This window comes from Tyto alba, unplaced genomic scaffold, assembly GCF_018691265.1.
Source record: "Tyto alba isolate M040663 unplaced genomic scaffold, T.alba_DEE_v4.0 Super-Scaffold_1, whole genome shotgun sequence".
In the NCBI taxonomy this organism is placed as follows: Eukaryota; Metazoa; Chordata; class Aves; order Strigiformes; family Tytonidae; genus Tyto; species Tyto alba.
Genome location: NW_024881261.1, coordinates 13,919,290 through 13,940,212, shown reverse-complemented (window position 1 = coordinate 13,940,212; position 20,923 = coordinate 13,919,290). Strand labels below are relative to the sequence as shown.

General features: G+C 38.0%; 1 protein-coding gene across 1 annotated transcript in view; it reads left to right on the top strand.

Annotated features, from left to right (window-relative positions):
- Nucleotides 1-20,923, top strand: part of CFAP58 (cilia and flagella associated protein 58) — a 60,234-nt gene that overhangs the window by 897 nt on the left and 38,414 nt on the right. Inside the window, exons 2-9 of the mRNA XM_032988708.2 lie at nucleotides 1,011-1,292; nucleotides 6,932-7,080; nucleotides 8,848-9,004; nucleotides 11,067-11,261; nucleotides 13,110-13,247; nucleotides 16,254-16,413; nucleotides 18,143-18,225; nucleotides 19,360-19,551. Of these exons, the coding sequence (XP_032844599.2) occupies nucleotides 1,011-1,292; nucleotides 6,932-7,080; nucleotides 8,848-9,004; nucleotides 11,067-11,261; nucleotides 13,110-13,247; nucleotides 16,254-16,413; nucleotides 18,143-18,225; nucleotides 19,360-19,551 (1,356 nt within the window). The remainder of the gene's footprint in view (nucleotides 1-1,010; nucleotides 1,293-6,931; nucleotides 7,081-8,847; nucleotides 9,005-11,066; nucleotides 11,262-13,109; nucleotides 13,248-16,253; nucleotides 16,414-18,142; nucleotides 18,226-19,359; nucleotides 19,552-20,923) is intronic.

The following is a 20,923-nucleotide window of genomic DNA, read 5'->3' as shown; positions in this document are numbered from 1 at the left end:
ATGAACCATTTTTGAAATAGCAATCCATTGGTTTGTTGGGGGGAGATATGAAGGTAGGTTTTTAAGGTGGTGGGAGCTGTGCATCTCATTGCCTCTTCTCCATGAGGTGGGGTCACCATACATTCATGGCCCGCACTAACAGTAGAGCTGCTTTCCTACCCAAGTAAGTCCACTTCTGAGATGTGATTATAAGGATATACTTAGACTTCAGATTGCAGCATAGAGATGTTCTGTTCAGTTTTGAGCAAGCTTAAGTGAGTAATAGCAGCAAAGTATCCGTGACAGCACGAAGCATCCTGTGGGATGATTTATCTTGCTGCTTAGAAGATCAAGTTATCTCCTGAGATGTGGCTATCCTGCCTCCTCTTGGTATGATTGTGTTCTGCTGAAGGCTATAATGGAGGCTTATTTGAAATTGTTTTGAAAAATACTGGTGGAATTTGGTGTCCAGTAATTGAGCTGGCCAAATTTGGTGTCAGAATTGAGCTAGATCAAAAATGTCTCCTGTGAAAGGTTTAACAGTAGCATTTCCTGCAGAGCAAGGATTGGCTTGCATTGGCATTTCTGGAGCTTTCAGACAGGCTTATCTACAAGCAATTTGCTGGCACTGTCTGCATAGAAAGGATAAACTAATCGGACTTTAGAGTGTAGGGAACTGGGAAGAATTGGGGCTAAAATACTGGGCTTCCTGATTAACTGATATATTATTTAAACACTATCACAATAAAGATATTTTATAGATGTATCTTTAAAGCAGCTGTAGTACGCCATTACAGGAACTCTGACTGTTAAAGCACAAGATATTTCAGTAAAATAAGGGGAGATCTGTTTGAAAAATAGCCTGCAATGTGCATATCATATGCGAGCAAGAGAACTGTTATTTCATGAAATTTTGTCGTGATTTCTTAGTAGCTGTTACACACTCAGTATATTGCTTTTTTATATTCTGGGGTCATAAGTGAGGTGTTGAATTCCTCCTATTTGTTGATTATGTATCTCATTTTATTCAGGAAAAGTCTGGCAAACCATATCTAGAAGAAAGTGCATTTGAAGCACTGGAAAAAGACTTCCAAGAAGTCATCAATCTACTTAAGGGAGATAAAACTCTGGAAAAATTCCGAATAGAATATGAGAAGCTCCATGCTGTTATGAAGAAGTCTCATGAAAATGAAAATCGTCTGATGGAGAAATGCAGGGATCTGAATGCTGAACTTGTGGTGAATTCATCTAAAGTAGCTGCACTCACAAAGCTCACTAAAGATGATCGGGGAACTATATCATCAATGAAGATGGTAAAGTTTTGAATAAAATTAAATATGATCTAAAATTTTTAATGTATAATGTGGTAAAAAGCACCTGCAAGAACACTTTATTTTATGTAGAGAACTAGCCTGAGGACTAAGTATAGAGCTGGCATCTCCAGTTCTTTAACCTCTGCTTTGCTACCAATCACCTGTTTCCTCAGCCTGGTATTTTTACAGGTCCCAGTCAAGTTCTGTGTTTATTTGCACTAAGCCAACTCCATCAGCTTTCAAGCACTCACTAATAGTTTTTGTTTCAGCTTTCCATCTGTAAAATAGCACATTTTCAACTTAATATGCAGTTTTTGATTAATTAATATTTGTGAAGGGCTTCTTGGATGTTAACGATTGCCAGAACATTAAAAAATCTACCTATCTGCTGAAATATGGATTGTAGACCAGGGAAGTGTCATTAACTCATATAAATAAATGTTTCACTGTGTTTTTGAAAAGGAATCCTATAAAACATTTCAACGGGATTTTACCAATTTACTCTTACATGTTCTTTGTTATTATTGATTTGAACTCTGTCAAATCAAAGTGCTTGAGTTGCTAAAAACAGCCCATGTTTTTAGCTTTACAGTGAGGTTTGCCTACTAGAATCTTAAAGCTGCCAAATGATCAGAAGACTGTATTTTGAACCTTCTTCCTTATGATGGCTTAAAAACTTGGGCTGTGGTACCTAGACAGACTTTAATTTAGCATTTAGTTGAGAAACCTCCATGCCTAACAATAAAGTGCTTTGTTCCAGTAAATAAATTCAGTGTTAACTATTCAGAGTGATCTATGAACACTACAGAAATAGAAGTACTTTGAAACTAAATTTCTTGTCTTTGGAATTATGAAGAAAATAGACTCAGAATAAATATAAATAGCAGTGCTGTCATCCTATAGCTGCAGTTTGTAAACCCATGGTACTACTCAAAGCATCCTCAAGGAAGAGGAAAACCGCATAGAAAATCTTACTGATTTTCACTGCTGCTAATCAAAACCTGACAGGTGGGTGTCAGGAACTGCAGTGATACTTACTTTTTTTTTTTTTTTTCTGCTATTACGTGGCAATACTCTGTGAACACTAGGAGAGATAATCCTTCAAGATGTTCCCAAGCTGAGGAGACATTGTCCTAGTAATGTCATAAAACTGAGGAGCAGAATAATAGGAAAAATAAGAGCCTTTCCAATTTCAGCAGCTAATTTGAAGCTTAGGCAAGGTATGGCTTAACAATACCACCTACTATTGAACTAACTAGGAGATTTTGTAGTGAAAAAGCTGCTTGACATTGTGAACCTATTAGAAAGAGCATGCAATGCACAACATGTGACATTTCAATTTTAATGGAGTGCTGTGAGCCAAGAAACAGCACTGACACTTTTTCAGTTTGGTAATGAGAATTAGTCTTTCCCTTAAATGTCCAGGAATTTTTTTGATATTGTTTAAGATATTCCTGTCATGTTTTGGGGTTTTGTTTGGTATACCCTTCATGTTATTCTCCTTTCTGAAGGGAAGTTCTATTACAGCTGTAGTATTTCACTACAATTTTACTAACATTCAAAAAATGTGTTTTGCAAGTGCCCAAGGCAAGTATTGAGGAAAGTTCAAGTGCTAAAATAGAAAATACTATATTTTTCATTGCTAAATTAAACAATCCGTTCCGCTGTTTTATTATCCTGGTGGGGCTGTTCCTGTAAAAATGGTATAGTTGCTTCAAATTAAGTCCCTAATCTTGGTGACTTTCTGGGTCATCAGGATAACAGGTGTACAGCCTTCCTTTTCTAGGTCATTGTTTCATATACAAGTAACACTTGCAGAAGCAAAGTTTTTTTCCATTCGAAGCCTGGTTGTAATCAGTAGGATTTGTTTAGGGGCAGAGGTTAACGACAGATCAGTGGCTGGTAGGACCCAGGTCAGTAATAATCAATGGCTGTTAACTGTCTGATGGTTGTTCAGTGCTCTGTTTTGTTATTTGCTCTAGTTTTAATAAACTGGACATAACAGTCTGCTGTTTACAGTCACATCAAAGGAACAAGGGGCCAAGATGAACACAAAGGGAATACAGTTCTCTTTTTCGTTGTAAAGGATACTGATTCAGAAGGCTGCACTGGAAGAATGCTGTAAGAGGAATTTATAGGAGCTTGTACTGCTCTGCTTGGAATTACCAAGTTTTCAATTTCCAGGGGTATCAATCCAATATACTAAGAAAGCATTTCAGTAATTCTCAGTTTCTGAGCAGTGGAATTGATGTGATTTTTGGGGTATTTAATGAATGCTTCAGAATTTCCAGAGATCCAGTACTTTACACTTTTCCAAAATTTTTTTAATGATTCCAAATGCAAACATCCAGTGTACTTCTGTCTTTAATTATAGAATCATAGAATGGTTTGAGTTGGACCCTAAAGATCATCTAGTTCCAACCCCCCTGCCACAGGCAGGGACACTTTCCACTAGACTAGGTTGCTCCCAGCCCCGTCCAACCTGGGCTTGAACACTTCCAGGGAGGGGGCAGCCACAGCTGCTCTGGGTGACCTGTGCCAGTGCCTCACCACCCTCACAGTGAATCTCTTCCTTACATTTAGTCTAGATCTACCCTCTTTCAGTTTAAAGCCCTTACCCCTTGTCCTATCACTACACTCCCTGATAAAGAGTCCCTCCCCATCTTTCCTGTAGCCCCCTTTAAGTACTGGAAGGCCGCTATAAGGTCTCCCCCGAGCCTCCTCTTCTCCAGGCTGAAGAACCCCAACCCTCTCAGCCTGTATTCACAGGGAGGTGCTCCAGCCCCCTGGTCATCTTTGTGGCCTCTTCTGGACCCGCTTGAGCCAGGTCCATGTCCTTCTGATGTTGGGGGCCCCAGAGCTGGACACAGCACGGGAGGTGGGGTGTCATGGGAGCAGTTGAGGTGTCCCTCAACCTGCTGGTCATGCATATTTTGATGCAGCCCAGGATACGGCTGGCTTTCTGGGCTGTGAGTGCACATTGCTGGCTCCTGCTGAGCTTCTCATCAACGGACTGCAGTGCATGTTACCTACCTAACTATGTACTGCAATTGCCCACTGATGCTGACATATTGCATTCTTTCAGTTCCCCTCTGCACTGAGTAATAATGTGAATATTTTTTCAGTGAAGGCTTTCACCATCAAAAATTTCCTCCTCTTTACTTTTGAGGTTAAAGGAAGCAATCTGTTGATCCACTATTCAAAGTAAAAGACACAACCAAGAAACAACTACAGTGAAGCCCAGTTTTTCTGATGCCGAAGTCTGCAGCAAATGCTTATTTAGATTTTACTTATTAATAGGCCATCATCTGTGCCTGCTAACTTTATTGATAAAAATTGTTTTTATCAATAGAAATTCATTACAATTGTTTTGCATATCAAAATCAAGATAAAGGTGAAAAAGCACAGCTTAGGGTGACCTGAAATCACTGTTTATCTGAATGGCCTCATTGACTTTGGGGGATCAGTCTTGCAAACACTCACCAAAACAAAATACTCACTGAAGCCTATTAGACCTATTAGAGGTCATATTGATTTTATTCACCAGTTCTATCCCCCAAAACTCCAATCGTAATGATTTAATCACCAATTTTAATCACAGTCTAATCAGCCAGCAGAAAGCTTTGATTTAAGTAATCAGCTTTAATCTTATTTTCCATTTGCATTTTTCTAGAGAAAGGTTGGTTGATTCTCATTGGTTGGCAAACAGTTTATTTACAGCTATATGTTACGCTTTTCTACCTGTCAAGTTAATACAGTATGTCTTCATGTCATTATTTCAGCCTAGTGTGCATATATTTAAATTTCATAATTGAACATTTTTATGTAAGATAATAATGAATGAAAAATTTATTATTTACTAGATGATACTTAATACTTTATGTATGATTGCTGCTGCATTTGAATGGAAATTAGAACTCAAAATGTATAAAACATAAAAATTGACTTTAATATTTAAAACTGTTTAAATATGCTTGATACATAAGTGAAAAGCACATTTTTCAAACTAAATTTTGAACTAAGTACTTTATTAAGTAATGAAAATACTGTTTGTAGGTAGTGAATTTCTGAGCAAGTAAAGCCCATTGTTTAACGCTTTATTAATAGATTGGGAAAAAAAAAGAAGAGCAAACATTCCTGATCTTTAAGTTCCAGATGGTTTCTCAAATTTAGATGTGCTGAACTAATTCAATAAATAAAAAGAAAATGTATTTCCTCTCCAGTTTGAAGAGGCTGCAGATGTTATATTTTGTGTTTTGTGTTATCTTTTAAGCAAATTCTGGTAGCCTGTTACTTTTGCTAGTTTGGTAGCTTGAGTTTTTAATTTAGGCAGTAAACAGCTAAGTACTCCATTTATTTGATTTAAAAGATTTCAATAAATATATTAAAAATATACCATAATGTAGGTGTCATAATTTTGAGTTTAATGTTAAATAGGATTTTTTTTAGAACCAGAGATGTTAATTTCAATAAAAAATTACTGTAAACAATTTGATGTAAATGAAATCATTTGATATTCCTCATTGTGGAGTTGTTTTTTAATTATTTTTTTCCCTGCCCCATTTTTGTATGATGGAAGTAAGGATTGAAAAGGATATTATGGCTTGATGTAATGATTCTTCTATATGTTTCTGCTTGGGGAGACCCTAGAGCTGATGTAGAGCTGCACAGCCATACTTGGAGTCTAAATCTGTTCAAGTCCATCAAGTCCAGAACTCCACCAGGAGCCAGCTGAGAAAAGAGCATGAGAGAGAGAGGACATCATGCTGTGATTTGCAGCTCAGGGACTTGTAGTATCAAAAGCAGTGTCTGCATTATTTACTGAATCTTCAGGAACTTTTCTTCCAGTCCAGTTGCTTTCGGGATTTCTGCATTTTTTTTTAGCACAGGATTCCAGAACTGATGGGAGCTTGGTTTGAACCTGGCAAGGAATAAGCCTGCTGTGTGATTCTTAAGGATGTGATTCAAGGGAGAGAGATGCAGAGGAAGTTAAAAAATCAACTGAAACCTCCTCCCCTATCCTGTTTATGGATATCAAACCCTGGGCTTGTGAGAGGCACACAAGTCTGTTATTCAACTAATTCCATGTGCTGAAATTTGGCATGAGAATTGTGACTTGTCTAAATATATAGTTAAAATCAAAATACACTAGGTCCTCACAGATGAAAATGAACAAAGAGGGAGAAAAGCCCCAAGTAACATCTTTTTCTCATCCAAATCAAATTGGATATTCATTGTCATAACAGCTAATAAGATTTTTACAGACATAAGTGAGCTATTTAAGTAGATGGTACTTTTGTGGGCGCTGAATTTTCAGTACATTTTTAGATATTACTGGGACTCACATGACCAAAACCTCATAGAGTGAGATTTGATAATGTTCAGATCTATGGGTTAAAGAAAATGTATTAGAGCTTTTGTGGTGTAAATTGACAGAGCCTGAATGGTTCAGAATGTTTTCTATGCTCTCACCCAAAAGAAAATACAACTAACTAGTGAAGAAAACTGTGAATCTAAGCATGAAAAGGCATGAAAATCTATTTTTTTAATTAACCAAAATGCAAGGCAATTAATTTTTAATTTGTTGTTAATTTTCAACCCAATTTTATTTATGTAATTGTTTTACATTTTGCTTCTAGGAGATTGAAAAGGCCTGGAAAATGGTGGATACAGCCTATGAAAAGGAACAGAAAGCAAAGGAAACAATTAATTCACTTCAAGAGGAAATTACGCGCCTAACTAATTTAGTGGATCAAGGATCTGGACTGTCGCTGGGACAGGAGTACAAGTAAGTTTTCCTCAGGGAGGGAGAAAGCCTGATCTGTTTTTCTATCATTCTACACCTTGTTTAGCCATTTAGACACTACAAAGACAGTGGAAAACAGAAAGAGAGGTCTTTTCTGCCTTTTACTTTTCTCATGAGTGCACATTTATTGGTCTATGTGTTTATGCAGTAAGCAAGCACAGAATCAGGCTCTGACTGAGTTCATTCAGCATTGGATTAAGCTGAGAGATCAAATAAAAATCGATATTATGCACTTTCTCAGTATCTGTCATATTGTTTTATCTGACTAGCATGTCAACATACTTTGTCTTTGAGAATAGGATCCTGTCAACTTTTTTACATGTGATGGCAGCAGGGTCAAGTAGATAAGGAAGCAGGAGACTTGATTTCTCTTCTGTTCCCAGCTTGGTTATAAGGCATTATTGCTATCTGTATTCTTGTTTGTATTTTATATGTATACATTTTCAAGACTATGTTTTTTTTTTTAATGAACACTTATGCATAGAGGGACCTAGTCTTGGGTGGACCCTCTAGCCACTACAGTGTGCAAATAATAATGATCCTCAGCAGTTGCTCAAAAGCCTTCCAAAAGCTAGTGTTTGTAGTATTAGGTCCTCAGACTGTGCTTATGCTGTAAGATTAAGTGTAAACTCAAAATGAGATTAAGTATATTGACCCTATGACCTGTGTGCTTTCTATCGAGATTGCTGATGGCCTGGCCAGCTGGTTCTGGCTTGAAATTTTCACACTGTGTAAGGTATTTATTTATATTATGAATTCAGGATATGTATGGGACATGCTCATCTCCCCATGCACTGTTTATCCAGGCCGCATAAATAAGATTTGTGTCTGTGATCAAGGCCTTTAGCATGCTCAAACATTTCCCCTCCGAGGAAGGTGCCAGCACATAAACCACCTGGATGCATGAGAAAGCCACTCCTTCACCTTTAGTCCCTGAAGTGTTCTGGACCTGTGTAACAGGTTTCCTTGGATCTAAAAGCTTGGCCATTAAGCCTTTCCCTAGTATAACTCTCCCTAAAGGCAAATTGCTGTGGTTGCTTTTGGCATTTTCCTGCAAGAGCCAGGAGCAGTTACTTTGCCAAGACCTCACTCCTGCCATTTCCAGCTGCTGCCCAGGTTGCTGAGACCTGACTACTTACAATTTCTTCTTAAAGTTCCTTCTGTAATTGCCCTCCAGTTCCATGCTTAACCTGTCCAGTGACAAAGCAGTGGGACTAGAAAACTCCTTTTCAGGTTTTTAAACCTGTAGGGCTGAAACCCTATAGTCTTTTAGAAGCATAAGGCTTGTTTTTAAGGTTGAGCTTGAATCCACACTGCTTGGACTTTCTTTCAGATTTTAAATGTGTTCAAACAGGGAGTCTGTTTTATTCTTGCATTGGGTGACTGTAAGACATAACCTAGTTAGATGCCCAGTCAGGCAAACTGCATAGAGAAATGCAGGAATTTTGTTCCCTGTTACCTTTTTGGGAAACTGAAGGTTTCTTCAGACCTGTGGAGATGTGATATAACAAGAAAGAGTGATTTATTGGACTAGATTATCTTTTAATGCTGCCTATGTTGATGGTGACTAAGATCAGAGTAGATAGAGCATATAATTCAATTGACCATCAGAGCCTTAATCCAAGAGGAGTTTAAAATAAAACACATTACTTTTAAATTCCTGTTTCTCACAAAAGATCTTGCTCTGGCATAGGAAGAAGAACAGAAATGGCCTGTGACACTGCTTGACTATTATTTCTTTGCTTCCAGTATCCAGGATTTGCTAAAACTTAAAGAAGAGGTAACAAAGGAGCGAGACCAACTGTTGTCAGAGGTCGTGAAGTTACGTCAAAGTCTAACTCAAGCCACAGAGCAGCAGCAGGGTGCAGAGAGGGCAAAAAATGAGGCAGATCAATCCATTATGCAGGTCTGTACAGATCACCGGGTGGTGATTTTTGGCTTTGTCCTGAACCATTCTCCACTGTTGCAATTGATCTCCATTGACTAGTATGCTACTACCCGTTCTTTCACATCTCAGACATTTTCAGGAGTGCTCAGAAAGGATTCTGTTGTGAATGATTTTTCTATTTTCCTCTACTTCTAGGCTATGTCTTTTGCAAAGTGTATTGTCATGTACCAGCTGCTTCCATTGTTTCCCAATACCCTGAATGAGGCCAAGGTTCCTTTGCCTGAATCACAGTTATCTTTCATACTGGAGATGTGTGGTTTTTTCATAAATCCTTATGCCTCCAAAGAACCACTTAGAACATAGACCTGGAATGGAGATCCTAGGTCCCTTGCTGTTGTTGGTGGTTGTCATATGATGCCATACCATAATTTTGAAGAATGTATCAAATTCTGACTTAAAAGCTAATTAGGCTATTTTCTCCCCTTCTTGTTATGGCAAGCTTTTCCAGAACCTCACTTTTCTAATAGTTAGAGACCTCCTACTTTCTTCTTCACACTGATTCTTGCCTACTGTTTTTCAGTTTAAATAATCTGTCACCTCACTAGTATCTGTATAGACCAGTCATATTCCATCTCATCTTTGCTTTTATTTTTTTGTCTCCTCTTTAAGTTATGTTTTCTGGTTTTCTGACAATCTGAGTAGGCAGTTCCTTACTGACCCTTTAAATGTGTATAGCAGCTAGAGATACAGAAGACCAAGGATCAATAGGATCAATAGGATAACCACTGAATGAAGAGAAAGTAGAAAACAATGGAAGATGAGATACAGAACTCTGATACATCAAAATATAAAAACATAATAATGTGGAATAAAATAATTTAAAGCAGAATAAATAGAGACTGAAGCAAGACAAAAGAGAAAGGAAAATCAGAAAACACTTAAAGAACAGAGAAGAGATAGACACAGCATTCAGCTCGGATTTTTATTAATCACAAAGAGGAAATTAATTATTAGTCTAGGTTTCATGCACATAACTCGTTTCTGTTTCTAAAGCAGATGGGTGGGAATGTATTACAAGAGAATATAAATCTTTGCTTTTCTGACAGCATTGTGGGCATGGGAGGAAAGAGAGAGAATTGAAACTCCCGTCAAAACTTATTGAATCTTGCCAGCCTTAATCTTTGGATACTGACTTCATCAGCCCCTAAATCTATGGGATTGTTACAGCACTTGTAACCACCTCCCATTCTCCCAGTATGAAGTTATTCCCCACTTCAGACTGCTTAAATGACAGCGTGTTTTTGAAGATCCTGTTGAAGACCCTGTCAGTTCTGGCAACTTTTAATCTGTGGGCTCATAGGGAGAAGAATCTTTAAGAGAAGAACATCTTTATATTGCTGGTCCCTGGCTGGAATGAGTATTTCCATGTGGATCCCTGTGTCTCCTCTCTGCTGATTCTTCTCCATCACATTTTTGGGGAAGGAGAGAGCAGAAGTCATAGGACAGTCTATTAAATATGAGAGAAAGCTCCTATTTCAAAGTTCCCACAGTGGAACTTTGAGAGCAGAAAGACTGAGAGCAGTTGTGTAAACGAACACTGATCTGATGTCTCTCTCTTTCCTTTACTATCAGTGTAATAAATGTTTCTGCTGGTGAGATAGAAAAATCAAAATAAAAAGCCTTGCAATACAACATCAAGCCCTAATTAGTTTTAATGCTGCATTTAGAAAGTACCACTTTACAAGTAACTTACAACTGAAAATACATTTGTGCTACTGCAACTTGGGAGGAATGCTTTTATGTCTGAACTGTATCAGGCCCTTATGTGTGGGTGAACTGACCGGTGCTTACAAATTCTTGTCACCAATAAATAGGTTCCCTCATAGAGGACTTTTTGTTCAACTACTAGAGAACATATTTACTTCTGAGAACATCTGACATATTCCATGTAGTATTGGGAATAGTACTATACAAGCTGTTGCTTTCAAAATCAAACGTAGTAGAAAGAGAGGTGAGAGGCCTTGTTTTCCTGAATAAAAGGTAGCATAACTTAAAACTTCTGTCTTCTCTATTATTATAGCTTCAGCAAGAAATCCAGCTGCATCAGAATGAGGCATCGCGTGAGGCTCGAAAGAAGGAAAAAATGGAGAAGGACCTGAAAAATCTTCTAGCTGAAATGGATAACAAGCAAGCTGAGATCAAGAATTTACAGCAACATATACAGAAGAACAAAGAGGAACAACTGAAAATGGAACAGCATCTAAAAGAGCAGAAGGTAGGGTACATGGCACACTGTGTTCATAAGGTCTAACATTAGGGTCAGATGTCATAAGAAGAAGAAAATGGATTTTCCTGAAGGGAGAGGGTGAGAGATTATTTTAATTCAATACATTTTGTTAAATATTTATTTTTATATAAATATTATTTTACTAATAAATAAACATGTAAAGATTGCTGGCAGATTTCAGATAGATTTCCTCACAGAAATCAGTTGTGGGTTTCAGTGATGTTGTTAGAGATCATCTTTAAAAGATCAGAGCAAATGAGACAAAGTCTGTGAAGAGCATGGATGATCTAATGATAGTAACGGGAGACTGCTGGGTTGGACTTCTGACGTACATTGCCAGTTTTGCCACTGATTGACTGTAGTGGCAATGGTAAAGTCATTTTACTTCCCACCCCTTCTTTCTTCTCTGTCACAATAATTTTTATCTACCTCTCAAGCCTGTGGAAGAGTTTCTGTGAAAGGGCAGAGAACTGTCTTCGTAAACCTTTTTGATTGATTTTCCCCATTCTGTTTCTAAAAACTTTATCTGGAAATGTCCTAACATAGTGTTCTGCAAGTGTCTGAATTTTCAGGTTTTCAGTCCATTTCCCTTGACTTTGAGAAACTCTCAGAGAAGCAATTTCAGTAAATGGCAGGGGAGATCTCATCACTGTAAAACAGTCCTACCTCAAGGGAAACTTCTTTGGGAGTTGTGTGTATACTGTAAATTTATGACTTTTATGTCTTTTTCTTCCCGTCAGGTTTCTGAATTTGTGAAGGTAGAGGTCTGTGACAATTTTTTGTCAACATAGAGTCTTAGTAAAATACTTCACATAAAAAGATACAGAGAAGACTTGATTATTTCTCTGCATATCACCGATTTGATTCAGCTTTTAAGGGCAGTTCCATGATCTGCCAGGACAATCATATTGGTTTTAAATAGGATGTCTACAATTCCTGGTTCTGGTCCATTTTTCCTCCTCCTCCTTTCTATGGTCCCTTTCAACCAACCCTTCTAAGTGAAGATTTTAGGGACATTCAATTGTCCAAACTATGCTGGAAACCAATAGTTCACCTAAAATTTGTTTTACATTGTCTTTGCTTCTGCATGCATTCAGAAGAGGGAGATTCCACTTCTCTTCCTTTAATGTTTGTTAAGGGCATAGTAAATATTGACTTCATCAGTTTATCACACATTAATTCTTGAAGTGAAAAATACGATGGCTGTTCTTTTCTCACTTTTGGAGTAATATCTGTTAGGGGAAGTCCCATCAAGCAGAAGAAGAGACTGGCAGCTCCAGTATTGAAGTATATGTTCTCCAATAGAAACCATGAAACTGCTCTTCTGGGCTTTTAACTGGAAACAAATTAGAGAGGAAAATGATTGTGTCATGGTCTCAGCAAACCATGTACCCAGAGAAATGTTATCAGAATATTAATGTAGACTTTGCTTGCTAAGAAACAGAGCTTCCCTGCCCTCTGCTGATTGAAATAATTTGAAGCTCATACTCATTTTCAGTAATTATATGTAGCAGGTTGTGTTATGTGATGCTTGCCAAATGCCTAACAAGAAGTAAAATATTTATCTACCACCTGCAAGAGAGACCTGCTAAGCTCCCAGAAAAAAAAATTACACTGGCTGTGTTATTCATTAGAAATTATCATTTCCCCTAGTCAATATGAACATGTATCATATTTCATATTAGTAATTTCAGCAGCAATGAAGAGTGGGTTTTAAGCAGACAACAATCTGTAGCAGCTTTTATCTCCTGGGGAGATGGAAGATTCTGTCTTCATATATATGTAGATATTGCAATGAGATTAAAAAGAATTAATAGGATTGTTCTTTAATAACAGATCTTGAATGAAAAAGCTGGTAAGGAACTTGAGCAATTGCAGATGAGAAATAATAAGCTCATGCAAGAGAGTGAGCAGCACAGTGTGATGTTTGAAGAGGTGATGCAGGACATCCAGCAGAAGACAACAGAACTGAAAGTAAGTACCCGAAGGTGCATGCCTCCTATCAGCCATATCACTCTGACAGCAGTCTTACCACCTGGGACAGGGATGACCTCAGTTCTTGTGCTGATAGTTCCCTATGGGTAGTTTTGGAAGAAACACAAAGAGTTCTTAGGAATAGATCTGGCTGTCACTGGATGCCATTCTTTCTGTGACATGGTTCAGCCTCCAACCCTTTCACCTGACAGTGTAGCACCCGTCCTGCTGGAGGAGCTGAGTTTCAGAAAGCAGACAGAATCATAGAATGAGTGATAGAATGGCTTGGGTTGGAAGGGACCTTAAAAACCATCTAGTTCCAACCCCACTGCCACGGGCAGGGACACTTTCCACTAGACCAGGTTGCTCCCAGCCCCGTCCAACCTGGCCTTGAACACTTCCAGGGAGGGGGCAGCCACAGCTGCTCTGGGTGACCTGTGCCAGTGCCTCACCACCCTCACAGTGAATCTCTTCCTTACATTTAGTCTAGATCTACCCTCTTTCAGTTTAAAGCCCTTACCCCTTGTCCTATCACTACACTCCCTGATAAAGAGTCCCTCCCCATCTTTCCTGTAGCCCCCTTTAAGTACTGGAAGGCTGCTATAAGGTCTCCCCGGAGCCTCCTCTTCTCCAGGCTGAAGAACCCCAACCCCCTCAGCCTGTATTCACAGGGAGGTGCTCCAGCCCCCTGGTCATCTTTGAGGCCTCTTCTGGACCTGCTTGAGCCAGGTCCATGTCCTTCTGATGTTGGGGGCCCCAGAGCTGGACACAGCACGGGAGGTGGGGTGTCATGGGAGCAGTTGAGGTGTCCCTCAACCTGCTGGTCATGCATATTTTGATGCAGCCCAGGATACGGCTGGCTTTCTGGGCTGTGAGTGCTCACTATTGAATCATAGTTTTTCATCCAGCAATACATCCAAGTCCTTTTCCACAGGGCTGCTCTCAACCCCCTCTTAGCCTAGCCTGCAGTTGTGCTTGGGATTGCCTCAACCCATGTGCAGGACCTTGAACTTGGCCTTGTTGAACTTCATGAGGTTTGCACGGGCCCACCTCTCAAGCCTGTCGAGGTCCCTTAAAAAAAATGAACCAAAATGCTCAACACATTGTGTTCATAAAGGATGCATGGTACTTTTGACAAGCATAAGGTCTTTTGTCAATTGTGAGATTTTCAGATAAGAGCAACAACTTTCTTACAGTGATTAACATAATTGGAATGTTGCCAAAACCCATTGAAAAATGTTAATAAATTATAATGACAGCATCCTGGATAGCTTCCACTGAAGGTAGTTGCTTCCAACAGTAAAATTTTCCCCCCACAGTATCAGTTGGGGAAGTTAAATATAAGTAAACAAGATGGTGTTTATTTTCTAAATGGTTTTCTTGCATGACTTTACATTGTTTAACAGTTGTTTTGTACCACTCAGAAGTCAGGGAGTTTCAGCTGGGGAAGGATTAAATGATTCCTGCATGTTTTTTAGGGTACTTTGAAAGCATTTGTGATAAAGGGTAATGTATAAGTCTTAAACGTTATTAATCTGTCTCCTGTATCTTGCATTTTGTATCATCATTGGGGTTAAAGCAGTAAACATTAGAAAATTCAGGTAGAAAATCATTATCTTATCACGGTTTGGTCAAGTATAACCAATTCACACAAATAAAAAGACAGACTGTCAATAGAGAGCTTTTTTTTTTTTTTTTTTTTTAATGGGAACTGTTAGTCAGAATGATACAAACGAACCACTGACAGATTAAAAACTCAGTTCATAACTAATATAACACAGATGATTCTGATTTGGATCCTTAATGGGCTGTATGGTGGGAGCTTGTTTTCTATTGTATTTGGTTAGGCAGACTGGAGGATAGTTTTCTTACCTATTTGAAAAACAAATTACTGTCTTTTTCAGGTTATCTGGATTTATCACTACCTCTTGCAATACCATAATTCTTTAAAACTTCACAAACAATGTATTCAAATGTGACTTACATTTAGGGCTCTAGAGTGTCAAAAGGAAGGTTTTGATTCTGTGATCTTATCCTAACTTCAAAAGTTGATGGAACTTGTAGCCATGCATATGGACTTCTGGGAACAAAAAAATAGAAGATACTGCCCAGTTAGTAATTAAACCAATTGCTGAAGCTTCTAAGAGCCCTAGTCATGATCCGAGATGTCTTTTTTGTAGGCACTGTGCTTTCAGTTTCATCCTGCAATGGGCTGAGTGCCTCCACCAGGGTGTTGGGCAGCCCAAACTGGGAAAGTATTCATAACTCTCTTGAAGGCTATCATCACTAAGAATTGAGGAGATTCATATCCTCCCAGAAGATACTCACATAGCAGGATTCACCATCTCACAGAATCAGTATCTGAGGCTGTAAGTGGAACACTAGTCTGTGATGACTGCAAAACCTAACAGTGGCACTGAATTAAATGAGGAAGTTATATTTACTTTGTAAAAGGAAAAAGACTAATTTATGTTGTAATTATTGTTTATGTTTCCTGGTAACCACTTATGCAGTGTTTTGATTGTTTATTTTCTCCTCTGATTGTATAGCAAATGAGACAAAGTCTACATTTTGCTTTTTCTTTAAAACCATAGATTATAAAAGAGGTGGGAATAACAGATACCTGCTACTAGGGACATGCAATCAGACTACACTACAAATATCTTTCTCATCAGAGTCACTGTCCTTAATACTTCAAAGGAAATTAGAGCTGCCCGTGTTTAATCTACAGGACTAATTGGGTAGTACTGTGTGAGGTCTGCAGCTGGAGATCCTTTATTGACCATCTTCAGCCTTAAAGAATAATATTTGATTATCATTTTCCTTGCCCTAGATGTCTTTGCTTAAATTAGTTTTAATATTGTTCATCTAGCTAATTATCTTCTCTCAGGTGACCCACAGCACTTACACCTTTGCTTCCTGAGTTTCATGGGATAAATATAAACCAAGCACAGAGGTTATTTTCTTTCTATGGATATCTTCTCTCCCCTTGTTGCTGTTCTGTAGACCAGAGATGATGAAGTCACTCAGATGCGCCTTGAAATTTCAAAGCTGAATAAAGTAAGAGATGTTCTCCAGAATAAGCTGCGTGTTGCAGAGGAACAAAAAGTTGATGCAGGACATGAGAAAAACACCCTAAAAAATCAAATATCTGGACTGGAGAGAGGTAGGCGTCTAGCTGATGGCTGGATTTGTCTTCTGATTCGTAATCTGTTAATTCAGGGTATATCCCCCTGTTAGGATCATTCTGTTTTAGTGTCTAGTATGAGACTGTATAAATGACAGTTAGAATCTACAGCTTTTTAAAACATTATAGGCTTACAGAATTTTCATAATGTAGCGTATGTGGGGTGAAAATACAACAGACATAACTGAACTTTGTAGTGTGCCAATTTGTGCCATGTCACATAGAGAGTCACCGCCAGGGCACCTTCATTGCTCCTGCGCTGACCTGTGAGAGAGAAGCAATCTCAGAGCTTACTGAAATCAGACATGGTTAGGACACACTTTTTTCCTGCTTTGAATCTGCTGAATAGTTACAGCCTGGAAATGAACATGTGCAAGCGAGCTGATAAACTTAGTTCTGGTATGTTTAGGATTTCAGCTGGTCAGTGTGGATACTAAAGCTGTCCAAGTATTGACTTTGACTTGCTAGCAGATCTGGAAAACTTTAAAAAGGAACGTTCAACATTTTTGCCAAATAGAAATTTTGGAAGAAAATGCCTTGTGTCTAACCAAATATTTTCTTTAACTTTAAAAATAAAATTTTGGGGTATTTTTGCACATTTAAAACCACTTCATTCTTTTTTTTTAACTGTAAAGTACAAATACATTTCAAAATCAAATATACTTTGAAATAAAAATAGATACAAAGTGATTTTCCTAAAAAAATTTTATGATTTTTTTTTTTTCCTAAAATAATATCATGAAGTTGGAAAAATATTTGACTTGATGAGACTTCACTTTCTGGGGCAGATAAAACACCTTTGCTATGAACTTAATCTAGTTCAAGTTGCTATATACTGCCATGAATTCCTCTCCTTGCTCTTGCTTGTTTCTAGCTTGTGTCCTGAAGTGATTGCATGTATGTGATATGAACCCTTCCATATAACTGTATGTATGGAAAGTTGTGTCTGTTTTTCATGCATCTCTGTGAGGGTGGAAGAGTTTTACAGGAGCATTTTGCTAGTACTGCCTAAGGTCATGCTCTGTACTAGAAAGGAGAGAGGAGTTTAGGAAATTCAAATCTATACTGGAATGCCTGAGAATGGCTACTAATAACATGTCTTTTCTCAATATTTGACACATCTTAGCTCTCCAATGTACTGCATTTCCTGAGTTGCAGTGTTAGTGTAGCAGGTTTTAATTAATTTTAAAAAATAGTGAAAACATGTCTCCAATGTTTAATATCTATTTAATAGTATGTGTCCAGTGTTAATCTTGGCCCATACCAAGTAGTTTTAACTCCACTAAATTCAGTAGAATCTCACTGCTTCAAAGGAGGACTGAATTTCACATGGAGGTATTAGAATAATTCTGAAAGTCCCTGTTTTTGAAAGTGCCTCATTTTTGGATGCTCATATTGAAGCTTCTTAAAAGGCTCCAATTTTCAGTGTGGTCCATTTCTGAAAATGCAACTTTTTTGTGTTATCTTGGTTTGAACGCCCAAATATAATAAGTCCTCATATAATTAATTACTGTGCCTGAGTTCTTCTGAGTACCCAAGTAAGTATTAACATCATTAACTGATACCTGAGTTTGCAAAACCTTATCACAGTTAATTGAACTGTTCATGTAATGTTAAGGCTTTTTAAAAGTTCACTACGTTATTTCTGCATTTTTAACAGCTATACGGTTTAAACCCAGGATTTGTTATCTTTCTTCCTTTTCTCTAGATTTGGAGGCTGCCAAAAAGCAGGCGGAGATTGACAAGAAAGCTGTAGATGAGCTTATGAGGGAAAGGGATATGCTAAGCAAGGTGAGTTTGCATTGATAATACTGATAAATCTCACAGCTTGAAAATTAAATGTCTGTAATTTAAACAGTCACAGAGACTCAAAAATGTTGTAGAATAAATAGCATTAAATGAAGCATTCAGATTTCCTTAAGCAAATGCTCACACTGCTTCTTTTCTGTGCATTGAAATAGCGTTAGTACCCATAAACACACAAAAGATTTCTAAATTTTAACATATAAACCATCAGGGAGTTAAAAAATGCTACGTGTTCACTTTTATTGCAAACCCGTTATTTGATATCTAAAGCATGTGCAAGTGTGTGAAGTTTAATATTAATCTAGGCAAACTAAGGCTTTGCTAGTAAAAGAACAAACCAAAATGTTGCTGCACCACGTAGCAACTTGGCAGGCTGTGTTAATATTAATCTTTGCTTTTAGGTCCATTTCTCATATTGATCGTTTTCCATCAGTCCGAGGTTCTTGTACTGCAGGATAGCATCTCATGTTTATGGGCATTCCTGAAGTGTAATCTAGTAAATTCAATGCTAAAAGATGATTTCTGAGGTGCTTTACTTGGTATAGATTCACTGTCCTGTGTCTTGAGTCGAGCAGAGGATCAGATTTGGCAGGTAACAAATACTTGTTTTGAATAGGGAAAGAAATTTCAAAATGAGACCAGAAGGCTGATTTTGTAAAGATGATATCTTGGTGTTTTCTATTTAATCCTTATGCATAATTTTAAACCAAGTTTGGCTAAATTCAGTTTGAACTTGCTATTTAGGACATGAGAAGGAAGGGTATTTGGCTTTATTATTTATTTTGCTGCCTATTGTCACGCTTTGCAGTCTAAATGCCTTAAGGCTGGTAAGGTTTTTCCAGTCATTAGTTACATCCACTTGCAGTCTTAGCCATTTTTTTGCAATGCAGACACTAGTGTTTTAACTTCAAATCAGAAAAAGTGTGATTTAGCAGTTCTGTTAGAGATATTTTTTTTTTTAAATCAGATTTGAGGCTTAAGTATTTCAGCTGAACAAATTAGATAAGGAATAATAACACTGGGAAGTTCATAATCCACTTAGACAATGGCATGCTTTTGTCATAGTGGTGTCAGTGTTGCCTTTTCAGCTCAAGAATCATTATTTTGTGTTCCCTGTAGAACTTGGTCAAGGCCACCAGTGCCACCCAGAAGCAGATCAATCTGGTGAAGCTCCATGAACAGTCAAAGAAGAACTTGGAAGAAGAAATCCAAAATTATAAGAATGAAGCTCAGAAACAAAGGAAGATTATTTACCAACTGGAGAAGGAGAGAGATTGTTTCATCAATGAAAGCAGTGAGCTCAAACAGAAGGTAGGAACAGCTTTTTGTGTATGTGGTTCTTTCCTGTCTTACTCTCAGAACTGTAAGGATGATTTATTAATTTCCTAATGTGCCAGTGGGAGGAAGCTTAGATCAGTGGTCTTCACACAGTTTACAAAGATTTTTTTCTTGTCATTGCATATTGCCCACTACTGTTTCAGGTCTATCTGGGGGAACCCATCAATGGGTATGTATTCTATGAGAGACTTGGAGTACAGCCATGTATTTCTCTAATTCAGTCATCATTTGGGAAATGAAGCTAGAGCTGGAGTTCAAACCAAGGCCTCTGACTTCTCATACCTGAGTTCCACAACAGAAACTCTTGTATGCAGTTGGAAATTACTGATTGTTCTGTCTGATCTGCACAGGACGTTATCTTGCATACTACTGGTGTCCTGAAATTGTGGCCAGTGAGAGCTGACAGTGCTTGACATCTTTGTAAGAGACTTAGCATTTTGAAATATTACTCCCAGTGTGTGAAAACATCTGAACGTGTTCAAGCTAGTCTGCAAAACAGAAGTTTTACAGGAACAGCTGCGGAGAAACACTGCATAAAATTGGTGTTACTTGCTGCCCATTATTATATACAGCTTTATTCCTGACAGCATACTCAGGAACATGGTTGTAACATGTTCCATTAATTGCTGAAGATCGCATTGAAGGACCCTCCAAGAAGCTCATTGATTTACTGGAATTGTCTTTCAAGCTATTTCATCTCACAAGTTATTTGCTATCTTTTCACTTTAAAATTACTCCTTCCAACTCCATGTGACCAGGGGCTTTTAAATAATTTTTTGAATAGTATATGCTCCCTTGTCTGGAATACTTTTTGTCATTTCCTTGGAATAATATTCCACAAAAATGAGGTTTGTCATTGTTGCAAAGTCATATTTTGCATCTTTCCCTCATAGTGCATTTCTAACAGTATAGATATGAGTTAAGAACATTGTGAACAAGGGCCAGGGAGTAATTCATAACACTCAGAACTACAAGGCTCTTGCTTTCAATTCTGATCAGGGTTGCTCACAGTATTTTGAGGGTGAAAATGACAAATGTTTGCTTGTTTACTTTTTCTTTTTTTTCCCTTGCTACTTTGGGTGCAAATTTTCTGTCACTTCTTATAAGGCAGAGTCTCATTAAAAGGGTTATGACATTTGAACTGCTTGTATAATGGTGCCTGCATTGTGATTACAAGTTTCCAAAGGACTTGCATGCTTCTTTGGTTCACTAAGGGGGCAATTCCTGACTCAGTTTGCAGGTGAAGAGTAGCAGGGACAGTTCTGAGCACAGGAGTATGTGGGACAATAGTCTTGTCCCTGCAGAGGTTCCCTATATGAAATTACTCATTGTTTGAAAAGATAAG